Consider the following 12461-nt stretch of genomic DNA (forward strand, 5'->3'; position numbering starts at 1 on the left):
CACTTCTTCTCTTGTCTCTTAGCTATAATTTTGAAGAAATCCTAGATTCTAAAATCCGCGTATCCAAACGGCCCCTAATTCTTTGGCTAAATCCGCACAATCTCTTAGCTTCTGCATTGCGACTAAGCCCCCCTTATCCACCAGGAGGTCCAGGACCTTCTTGATGGCCTTGTTGTTGAAAGTGATTCTCTCAATATTATTATGTGGGGAGCATAAATGAAGGTATTGCTATTACTATAATTTTGCAAATGAGACTGAGGAAGTGCCAGATAAAGAGGAGAGTGATTTTTCGTATCCTCCATCCTTGATCGAGACTAGGTGTGGTTTTGTTCTTTTCTGGATGGTTCCTTATCCTTCTGGTATAGACCATCTCGTTGCTCTTTCACAATTAATATAGTTTTTAAGTAAAAAAACACTTATAATTAATATAATTTGGCATTAAAAAGCACTTATGCAAATGAAAGAAGTCCTATAGGGAATACAAAGGACCTTACATCCCCTAGAATAGCCATTTCAGACTAATGGAAACCCCTTTTCGCTTACACCTAGTGTCCTGAAGTGGTCAAAATCCTAGAGACAAACTACTATGTTCCTCCACAGATAGCATTACTCTTGGTGATTCCCCATTAGGGGAAAACCTTCCTGGCTGTCAGGGGAAAATGAATTTGAAAGCATTAAATCTCTCAGTAGAATCCTCTGTATATAAAAAAAAATAATTTCTTGCTTGTAACTCATGGCGACAAAACACGCTAATAGTTTACAGCAGGGCAACAGCAAGTCAAAGAATTGAGGTCTCTGTTTCTTTCTACATAAAATTAGATATAAAATTTGTTTTATGCTCATTTTTACAACATAAAACAATTTTACGTCCATTTTTATGTTGAAAGAAATGGAGCCTTGAAGTAAAATGGGAGTCCGTCGAAAGAAACATGGCCAAAAGGAGAAACAGAGCCAAAAGGAGATCCTCCATGACGGAGTCATGATTTTAGGAGAGCTAAAGGAGTTTTGATTGACTTTGTAAGGCAAAAAATGAACTCGGACAAAAAAACGGCCAAGGTAAAAGGGATTCAATTCCGGAGAGTCCACAATGACGAAGGATAGTTTTTAAACTATGATCCCAAGCATATCCTGCTCGCCTTTGTGGAACATATACAAAATAAGTTAACACGTATCAGCATGCTGAACGAACTTCAATCCTAAACTAGTACTAAACTTTGATATACCACTGGCATTTCAATATATCTTCTAAATTTCCAAATCATCACTTTACATTATCATATAAATACTTAAAACTGGCATTCCACTATGGACAGAACACTCACAGCCGCCACAAGATTCAATCTTCCTTTATGTTAAGAACTTATAATCAAGACAAGACAGCAGAGTGAAACCCTCTATCTAATAACCCATATACAAGCTAAAAACTAAAACACATGTCTACTTCGATTATTGTAAAGTTCATCACTGATGGGTGTTGGCTTGAAGCAGGCCATCCCTTATCTGTGAGGCAATGTCCTTGACAGCACCAGGCCCGTGTGGAATAAACACAGCTGAGGATTTTGAGGATGCACCAATGTCCTTCATGGTGTCAAAATACTGAGTTACCAAGACCATGTCCATGACGTCCTTAGCAGTAGTCCCAGGCACATTGACAGAAAAAGCAAGTACACTGTCTCTCAGCCCAGCTACAATGGCTTGGCGCTGGCGAGCTATCCCCAGACCGGCTAGATACTTGGACTCTGCATCTCCCTCTGCTCTTTTGATCTGTAATATCTTCTCAGCTTCAGCTTTTTCGCTCGTTGCCACCCTCATTCTAGAAGCTGTCACCACCATATTTAAAATTCAGAATCATTCTCATTTGTATGGCACCTATTCAGATGTCTGAATTGAAGGCTTCAGAATAAGTAGGAAAATTTGCATGTATTGATTAGTGAATTATGATAGATTAAGAGGAGGAAAGCACATGTCACATTCACAAGCTACTAGTCTAGTTACCAATGGAAATGTTTTGTAAGAGATCAATGTCATCTTGAGAGGTTACAACAGACACTGACTAAACATCTTGTTTCAGAGATTGCAAACTTCAGGACTAATTATGTTCATTGGAAGAAATAAACTTTTTGAGGGCGTAAATGGGTGGTACAAGTCAGTGGATTCCCATGACATACTTTAAATTCCTATGGCATATGGGATACCGAAAAAAATAAACCTTCTAACTGCCTTAATGGACAGTACAAGACAGTGGCTTCTTGAAACATACATGCAAAATTCCTCTGATGTATAGAATTCCTTTCATATTATAAATCACAAAATGATAAATTAAAACGCTAGAACTTATTTATCTTAACACATTAGCTGGACTATGGAGGCGGAGTCCATCTAAAATTTAATATGGTCTACTTAAAATCCAACTTATTCTACGGCTAGACGTATGTACGACACTCTATGGTTCATACGAATAACATGTGCAACAAAAACAACCAAAAACCTGAGCTCTCAAAATAGACAATTATAGAAGAGTGTTGTGCTCAATTATAGACAATTATATAAGAGTGAAGTCATCGTCTGCAATTCAGTGCTCGCAAAGGGCATTGATCCAATGGTGAGATCTGGTGATCTCATATTTTTTAAGATGCCCCCTCAAAATACCCTCATCTAACCAAGCTACCTCAACTAGACAAATTGAGGTAGCTAGGTTAGATAAGGATTACTCTTTATCTTTATCTAGTTTCATTTTATCATTATCTTGCTATGTTTATTCCTTTTAGTGTTATATACACTTAATAAGGTAGATTGTAATAGTTCGAGAATAGTAAAATCAACAACATTTATAAACCACAATTAATTTTTTACTTGAAGAAGCGGAAAATTAAAAAAAAATTAAGTTTACATAAGAAAGCATAGAAACTCCTGCCTAAATGCCAAGTTATCAAAGGCCAAAAAATAAAGCATAGTACCTACCATTCAAAAAAAAGAAAAAGAAAAAGAAGCAAGCTTAGCACCTGCATTTATCTCATTCATTGCTCTCTTCACGTGCTCATCTGGTTCAATATCCACAATAAGTGTCTGGACTATCTCGTATCCATATAATGACATCGCCTGAGAATAAGCATATGTAACCACATTTAGCAACCTGACAATTCAAAATAAACCACTACATACAGATAGATAACAATACCTTTTCAAGTTCATTTTCAACAGCTTTTGCTATATCATTCTTCTGCTCAAATGTGTCATCTAAGCTCAACTTTGGCACACTCGCCCTTATAACTGAAGGCCAGTATCAAACTTCTGTTAATCCTTTACGAAGCATTAATTTTTATGAACTAACTAAAAGTATATAATGATTACCCAGAATGATTAAAATTCAGATCATTGTAAATAGTAAGAGTACAGAAAAATATTGCCATTTTTACTCCTTTCTCCATCATTAAAATTGTACATAATAACTTATTGTACCATCATACAAAGTAGAGATCTCATGTAATTGAAAAAGCAACTAATGTCATTAAAGAGAAATTAGATTAGATGTTTGATGTTTTATCTTGGGTTGTTGCTATTCATGCCACCCACATCCACATGGAGGTGAAACATGGAGCAGGACACTTTCCCATTCATGGAATATAATGTGGCCCTTTGGCATTATAGATTGGCTTTCCTAATTTGTCGGACTTGCTAACTGGTTAGAATATAGGATCCAATTAACTTTGGAGGAAAGTTTTTTTACATTTATTTGTTAGTTAGCTAGCTTGTCAAATTATTATATACGTTGAGTGACAAATGTCACTCTTGGTAATTTCTAGGGATTTTTGCAATTTCTATCAGGATATTATAAGGAATTATATAAATTTATAAAATGAATTTGAAATTTAACAGATAAATATAAATAATACTCGACAACTTGAGAAGATGTCAAGACGATATTTCCATATTATCACGAAAATATCAGATCTCAATAAATCTTGAAACACTCTCATTTTTCCAACATATCAGAATAAATTTTTTAAGATATTGTGAAATTATTGTCATATTTACAAAAGGGAAATGATATCACCACTACCGTATTTTGATGATCGCAATCCTCACATCATTAAAAAGTACGGAATGGCCCGCACCATAGGATGATCCAAACCGTCCATTAGATGGGCCACAGCCTAACTAGGTTGTGCCCCAAAAATCATTTCCATAGGTTGACCCTAACCCTCCGATCTATAGAGGGACTGAATATTAAAGGGTTGATCCTAACCCTCTATAGATCGGAGGGTTAGGGTCAACCTATGGAAATGATTTTTGGGGCACAACCTATGTAGGCTGTGGCCCATCTAATGGACGGTAAATTGGATCATCCTATGGTGCGGGCCATACCTTACTTTTTTAATAAAGTGAGGAGTGTGATCATCAAAATACGGTAGTGGTGATATCATTTCCCTTTACAAAATCAAGGAGATTATCTGCCACTATTTCAATTCCATGTTTGTTGTTCTAGTTGGCTGATTCACATGATCCAAGAACGTAGTTAGAATCACTACTCCATAGAAGAGATAAATATATAGCAAATTGAGGAACTAATCCAAAGTTTCTTTGAGAATTTTTTCCAACAAGAACAAACGCTAACAAATTAACATTACCATGGAATAGACTAACAAAAGATTTTTATCAGCATTCTATGTAGTTCCTTCTTTTAATCACATTCTAAGTAGTTCCTTTTCCATGTAAAAACATTAGGTTACCTATTGTCGTAATAATATAATACACTAGTACTAGTGATACATGCTAGTGATAAATCATAAACATTGAGAAGATTGATGCAAAAAAAATATTAAAGTTCAAAGACTCTCAGCTAAATCTATAGTTCATATGCATTACCATCAAAAACATAGGCTTGGATCTGTGTCCTTGTGTTGCTGAGCTTATAGAAAGCATCAGCTGCTTTTTCTGCCACGGCACGGTACTGAATGGATGCAACAACAGTGACAAATACATTATCCTGTGGAGCCAAAATACACATGAGAGTCCACTAACTAGAACGTTCAACATAGAAATCTCCAACCTTTACTGAATATGAATAAAAAGACTTTGTAAGTTTGTAATGCAATGAAGTAGAAGTACAAATAAATTTAATGATAAAAATCTATGATTCATATCATCTATTTTTGTTGCATCCCATACAAAATAATTCATTGTAAAAATATCTTATCTGGCTATATGGAACCCTAATTAAATTATATGGTTCATCCAAAAATGAGGGGTAATAGACTTTTGACTATTGATGGCTTCAAAATTAGTTAATCATATGAATCAAAGAGATTAAAAGTAACTGCAAGAAACCTTCAAAGGATGACTTTGTAAGAAAAAAGTTTAGAGGGAGTCAACTGGATCCTCGTGTCAAATGGAGAGAGGTTAATGTTGTTTCAAGATGATTGGCTCCTCTCATTGGTCACTTGAAGTTAAATTATGGAAAAGAATCCAAGGCTAGCAGGTTTGATAATTGGGAAGTGCTATTGCAGCTCAAATAATGGATAAAAAGGCCTAATTAGAAGGTTCAAAGATAATAATAAAGGAATGTCATAGTAGAGTTTTAGTAGTGTAATTTCTTGTCCCTCCAAAACTGGTTATTACATGCCTTCCTGCTACTAAGAAAGACGTTAACTTCTTAACATAACCAATATACGTGGGAACAGGGGAAGGGGTCAGATTTATTCCGATGGGAGCAAGAGTTACAATACAGTCTATAATGACCGATAGCGAAGGAAATTGGTAAACTTTTTAAACTACATTTGGAGACATTTCCTTCCTTTAGAGGTTTCTTTTAAGCATAGTTTGAGGGCAGCAAATGGTGAAGCTGGGTCTCTTGCTAGAAAAGGAGTCAATCGGGCATTTTAATGCATCATTCACATCTTGGAGTTGTAGTTTTGCCCCCCCTGTTACTGTAGTTTTTGTCCTGTTCCTGATGTGTGGGCTATCTCAGCCACTACCTTGTTCTTTTCTTCAATAGACTTCTTATTCACACAAAGGAAAAATAAATCTAAAGCAGACTCACTCCTAACATTTAACTCCTAGGCTAATTAAACTTGGACGTGTAACATGAGAATCTAGCTAGTTTAGCAATATCTTTCTCTTTTAGATCTTCACATTTTTTTTTGCTTTTAATTGTCTTTATTTCTACAACTCAATTTGATGATTCTACAATCTGCTTCAATTTTCAGAAATCATAACAATAAATGAGTGTTTCTAAAACATAAAATTGCAAATCAGATGATGCATGTCCATTATGAGTAAAGCCACAAACCTTAGTTTTTGTTTCACATCGAACATCAAGTTGTTGCACACGCAATGAAAGGTGACCAGCTACCTGGCTCCCACAACACCACGGTAAGAAGTGGCATCCCGGCTGAAGCACATCATCATACTTCCCAAAATTCTCTTTGATAGCTACATTTGACTGATCCACTTGTATGCAGCCAAGTACTTGCCCCATTATTTGATGATCTCTACAAGTATACATAACCAATGAAGAGTGAAACAAAGAGGTAGATATATGTGTACCATAACCAACTAAAACGTCTAATCAGCCAAGAAAATGGAATGGAAAACATAAAGAGGGCCAAACCAATTAAGAATGAAACTAAAAGGTACATATATGTGTAACCACATAAACAACTGAAATGTTTAATCAGCCAAGAAAGAGGAATGCAAAATATAAAGAGGGCCAAAGAAGCAAACTTGAGTTGTGTGGAAATTATTTTAAGTGAGCCACAATCTCTCTTTGAAAACCATCAGTGACAATAAACTTTGAAGGCAAAACGACAAGAAACATGTATTAATAACAAAGATCCCAACTTAGATGAAACTTTTTTCAGATGAAAGCACATTCTCAAATCAATAACACAGATCTAATCTCCACCGCCAAATTCTAGAGTATCAAACATAAGGTCACGGCGTTCTTGATAAGCAAGCGGAGGAATTAGAAATACTGTGCACACTAGATATGACACCAAATTATGCTTTGAATGTATTCCCAGTTTTTGCTTCTAACAAATCCATGATATTAGCAGTCATTAAATCATGTGTCCTTTAGCAAAAATGCCCTTTGAGAGTAAAGCAATTGGTTCCCTAGAACATTGAAAACAATTGCCATCTCTAATAAGGAAAAAGTCAGCCAAATACACATTCTTCAAGAAAGTAGATTTATCAAAAATTAGTGAGAAACTCCCCTCCATGCTTTCAAGAGTTTTCAGCCAGATGGTTGAGATTTAAGATTTGTAAATAAGGATCTAAAAATGGACATCTGAAGTTTGATTATTTGAAATGATAGGTGAAACCAACCTATCAGACAAACCCACCTTATGCTCAATTTGTCACAGAACTTAATAACATGGAAGAAGATAGTTTTAGATAAAAATCAAAACTGAAAGATTCTTAACGAAAGAGTCGACCTTTACTAAGTAATCACTGCTTTAGACTAACATCCACCAACATGCTTGGGTTTTGTGAGAGTTCAATGCAATGAAGAAAGAATGGAGATATCACTACCTAAATCCCTCAATCAAGAGCATAAACAACATGGAATATACACGATTTTGAAATTCTATCTAGTGTTTACTTGATACACTATTTGAAAAGAACATGAGCTCCCGGCAAGAACTGACTGACATGGGATGATTTTTGCCTAGTTCATGCTTAAAGTTGAGAAAAAGAAAAAGGATCCCTTGAGTGGGAAATTGTTTGTGAGTAGAACTCGTTGTTGAAAATTGGGCCTCTAAGTGATCTCCTCAAGTCAGAAAACAACCATTAAACATTGTATCACCAGTCAAATTAGGGAAAGAAAGGAGACAACCATCTACAGAGAATGCTCTTACATCCAAATCGAAAGAATTAAGCCTTTTTTTTTTAATGACGGAGAATTAAGTTTTTATGGCTATTTAAATAGAAGCTCCAATCACCAAAACACATATTATCCCTGAGAAACTCTACAGTTCTTGTTATCCATATGAAACTATACAATTCTATTACACAGAAAGAATCCACAAAATTTTTTGCCCATGTGGGAATCCACAAAAAATTTTAACCATTGCCCTTCACATGATTGATGACAAGACAACAACATGAAAAATTCAACTTCAGCAAGGAACATATATCAATAACAAAGAAATCAAGAAATTCAATGACCTTGAGAACATACCTTCTCTGCAAAAATAACTAACTCTATAGATCTCTAAATAACATGGTGGGAATGCTTGAACTAGACTAAATCGAAAGTGGTTGGACACTAGTAAAGAGGACACAGAAATATTTCTACCAGATACAAAATTGCCTTAGAAACAAGAAATTCAATAACCTGAGAACATACCTCCCTCTGCAAAAATAACTGACTCTATCTATCTTAGTGGGAAATTTGAATGCTTGAACTAGACTAAATAGAAAGAAGGAAAGATGTTAGAAACTAATAAAATATCTTACAGACCCACAGAAAAATATTTAGTCAATGATCACGCCAGCATTACGACATCATTATTGATTAAAATACTGATTGGGAACCCAACATCAAAACCACCAATAAAAAATAATAGTGGGCATTTCATGCTGATCTAAATCCAGCAAAAAAGATAAAAGAATAACAAAGATTTAATGATTTTGAGAACATACCTCCCTCTAGGAAGTGGCTAACTAGAAAGAGGTTAGAAACATATAAAATATATAAATGAAGGGGCAACAGAGAAATATAAGTGAAGGAGCAACAGAGAAATATTTCCAGATATAATCATTCAAAAGGAGAAGACTCTGTCTCATAATCCCATTTAGTAAAGAAAAAATGAGAGAGAGAGAGAGAGAGACTAGAACGGGTCAAATCATATCCAGACTACCAACCCCAAATAAATTTAATTATAAATTCCATTAAAAAAAGTTCAATTCTAAAGTTAGTTCCAACGACTTGATTTAAAAAAATCTTTAAAAATAATACTTATAAAAATAAAAATTTCAAAAGTCCCAATGATTCGATTTAAAAAAGAATGGTTCCTACCAACCAATATCATTCAAAATAATAATTACAAAAATATAAAAATAAAATTAAAAATTAAAAAAAATCCCCAATTAAAGATCCTGTAAAATCAAAGAAATTCCATCCTCCACTCCCCCCAAAAAAAGTTCAGTCCAAAATTTCTGAACCCAAACCTTCTAATTCAACAAAATCTGCACAAATAATCAAATTTCAATGATGAATTACACGAAGAAAATAAGAAAATACAAATTAGTCAGGAATTCAAGCAGTCACCGCAACATCCTACTAAAACCCTTATAATTTATGCATCAAATTTCAAGAAATACTCAAAAAGAAGAAAAACAATATAACAATCAAACCCTAACAAGAAAAAAAATCAGAGAAAAGACAAAAGAAAATGACCTAAAACAGTGCCTTAATTCCAAGAATCTTCGAGAAACTATGAAAATTTCACGATCGAAATCGTAATATATATAGAAATTTTAGGGCTTTACCTGTAAAAAGGGTATATTTAGGGTACGGAATTTTCTTGGAAAGTTTGGTAGGGACCATCGTAAAAGGCATTTCGCGGACAGGATGTTGCATAAGAGAGCAGCCACATTGGATGAATAAATGAATAAGACAAAAAGTGAGCCTATGGGCTGCTCTTTCATGCAACATCCGGTCTGCAAACTGACTTATTGGATGGTCCGTACTAAATCCCTAATTCATGATTACCAATTACGAAAAAGGTATGGTCATGATAAATTCCCACCTCCGGATTAAAAGCGTTAAAAGTCTGCCACAATTCAAGTTGACAGTGGGGCGATTTATCCTAACGGGGTTCTTAACAATCCGAATCTGGTAAATGGTGCATCCGATCCGTTTAACATCCGAATCCGACAAGTACATCCGTTTATCCCGAATATCCGCATCCGTATCCGTATATCCGAATTCGGATATCCGGATTTGCATGCAAACTCGGATATCCGGTTACGAATGTGGATATTCGCATTCGAATTCAACTTCAATTAGAAAATTTTGGATATTTAACTAGTTAATTTAAAGTTACAGACATGAATCGAATTCGGATATGGATACGAATTCGAACATTCGGATATGATTTATTCGAATTTGGATATTCAGATATGATTTGAATCCGGATAAACGGATACGGATAATATCCGAATTCAAATAATATCCGTCGGATGTGAATTCGGTAACGAATAATAATTATCCGTCGGATTCGGATACGGATACAGAAATTGAATATTGTAATCGAATTCGAATTCGGATATAGCATTATCCGATTCAAATTCGGATATAGCACTATCCGATTCGAATTCGATCCGTTTACACCCCTATACTGGTCTTTGAAAGGGTGGAAGAGAGAGAAAAATTGTGGTGGCCATTCTTGACCAAGGAGTTTTATTTTGACTCATGCTCCACTGTTTTTATTAGAATAGGGAGCATCCAACCTAGTGTTGCTTCTTTTGTCTTGAGTTTTTTCGATTGACTTATGGTATAGGGAGTGGTGTTTTCTTGTAGAGAAAAGAAAGTGTAACAAGTATGGGTTTATTTTAGACTATCTATTGGAATAGAATTTCTTAACCATAGTGTTCGGCCCTTATCTATTAATTGGGTCTTAATTGGGTCTTCTGCGATAGTAAACCATCCTATTGTTCTCATTAACCATAATTCTTTGGATGCCTCCAAAAGAGCTACTAATTTTTATGTTAATGAATGGATTTCCATATTAGCTTCTGTGTAGCCTGGAATCGAGATCGATCGGTTAGGGACCCCGTCCGCACCCATGCGGTTTGTAGGCTTAGATGGTTGGTTTGTTGGCGTTTGCTCGGTTTGGGTATGTTGCATTTGATTTTCCTTGTTTTTCCTTGAATTTGGGATAAATGATCCAAATTTCACGAAAAAGGTTGACTAGAGTCGCCACTTAGGTTTGGGCCTAGGACTCATAAGTGACTTTGCGAACTAAGTCCGTGTTCAGGGTAAAATCGGGTCTGTTGCCTGGTTACAAGAACATAAGGTGTTAGGCACCGTTCTCGCCCGGTTGAAACCGGTCTTTACATTCGAGAACCTTATCTACTTAAGTGCCTACTAAAAGGGGTTAAAAGTCCTAAGGTTGATCCTAAATGCTTCTAGGAATGTCTCATTAGATTTATTATGGAAGAACCATCGATTGGCTTACAACGTATTTTCCCATGGATTTTGTTTGTGCCTTTGACTTAATCAAAGATAGAACATTGAAATGTTCGTCTTTGAATTAGTCGTATTGGCTTCCTATCATACCGTGGTCTTGGATGCCTAACTAGAATGCCTAGGTGCCTAACATGAGATCTAAGTGCCTGAGTATCGTATAACTATGCCTGAGAATTGATTGGATACTCTAAGTGCTAAACGTAGAGGTGCAACTCGGGTCGGGTTGAGGCCAACCCGAGGAACCCATTTCTCCAACCCAATCCGAGTTCCTATTAGAGTATATGCCATGAAAAGCCAGTAGAATGACATTTTATAATCAATAAAGGTTGATCTCATGACATGAATGGGCAATTAAAATGAATGTGTGTGATGTGCTTATTTTATTACACATGTTCGTCCTTAGGTAGCATAGTAGAAATATAATGCTCAAAGAATTCAAAGATCCAAGGGAGCAAGGAGATATGGCATCTCGGTTCTAGGCAAGCCTTAATAGTTCCTAGTTGGGAAAGAGATTGGACATCTATTTCTGTATACAACTAGCACCAGTCTTGCCTACATGCACGTGTCGTGAGGTGACTTATCTCGGTCATCTGGGTAGTGGACCTTAAGCAAGAAGAGTGGGTTCAACGATTTGATAGTGCAACCGAACCAGATCAAATAAAAGAACAACTTGTGGACAATAGAGTGTAAGTTGTTCTTCCAGACAGGACCCTTCACATGTCACCTGAGGGATCTTATTGATCTGTGAGCCTGTTCTAGGGTCTTAGTCTATCCTATAGTGATTCTATTCAGAGTTGCATTCGGATAATACTATATCCCAGAACAAACCCTTCAGACCAATAGTCATACTCAACATGAGATTCTTCGTCCTAAAATTTAGGGAATGACAAGTATAATTTTGTCTGAGCGGTAGGCCTATTAAATAGCCTGTCTTGGTGGATTTGAAAAAATGTTTATTAGAATGTTTTATGAAAAATAGAATAGTTTTTAAAAGATTTTACAAATGCATTTGGAGGCTGAACACCGCTTGACCAAAATAGTATACCAAGAGTGGGCCAAGGGGGTAAGAGGTGTCCACCCCCATATGATTCAACTTAGTAGATGTAGTCAAGAAGAAAGGACTTGCACACACAAGGTGTGATTAAGGGTAAGATGATCTGACGGTCATCTTCAGGATTACGTCTCAATGGAGGCCACTGACCTAATGCAAGTGCAATTTAACTACAAAACGAGATCGCAGTGGGATCCATTATAGGTTCTGCAG

The 12461-nt window shown here is 35.8% G+C and overlaps 1 protein-coding gene across 3 annotated transcripts; it reads right to left on the reverse strand.

The window, feature by feature from the left end:
- Nucleotides 1–1220: 1220 nt before the first annotated feature.
- LOC143887609 (hypersensitive-induced response protein 1) lies at nucleotides 1221–9619 on the reverse strand. Of its 3 annotated transcripts, none has more exons than XM_077391714.1 (6): nucleotides 9496–9619; nucleotides 6290–6491; nucleotides 4867–4987; nucleotides 3179–3270; nucleotides 3003–3099; nucleotides 1221–1820 (listed from the first exon to the last, which is right to left on the reverse strand). In XM_077391714.1, the coding sequence occupies exons 2-6, from the start codon at nucleotides 6476–6478 to the stop codon at nucleotides 1462–1464; spliced, it is 858 nt and encodes a 285-aa protein (XP_077247829.1). In that variant the 5' UTR covers nucleotides 6479–6491; nucleotides 9496–9619; the 3' UTR covers nucleotides 1221–1461. The 3 variants fall into 3 exon arrangements, with proteins under 3 accessions (XP_077247829.1, XP_077247827.1, XP_077247828.1); XM_077391712.1 differs by lacking the exon at nucleotides 9496–9619 and adding an exon at nucleotides 9404–9469; XM_077391713.1 differs by lacking the exon at nucleotides 9496–9619 and adding an exon at nucleotides 8647–8802.
- Nucleotides 9620–12461: the final 2842 nt, after the last annotated feature.

Source organism: Tasmannia lanceolata, unplaced genomic scaffold (assembly GCF_043159265.1).
Source record: "Tasmannia lanceolata isolate RefF3 unplaced genomic scaffold, GAP_Taslan_0.1 ptg000012l, whole genome shotgun sequence".
In the NCBI taxonomy this organism is placed as follows: Eukaryota; Viridiplantae; Streptophyta; class Magnoliopsida; order Canellales; family Winteraceae; genus Tasmannia; species Tasmannia lanceolata.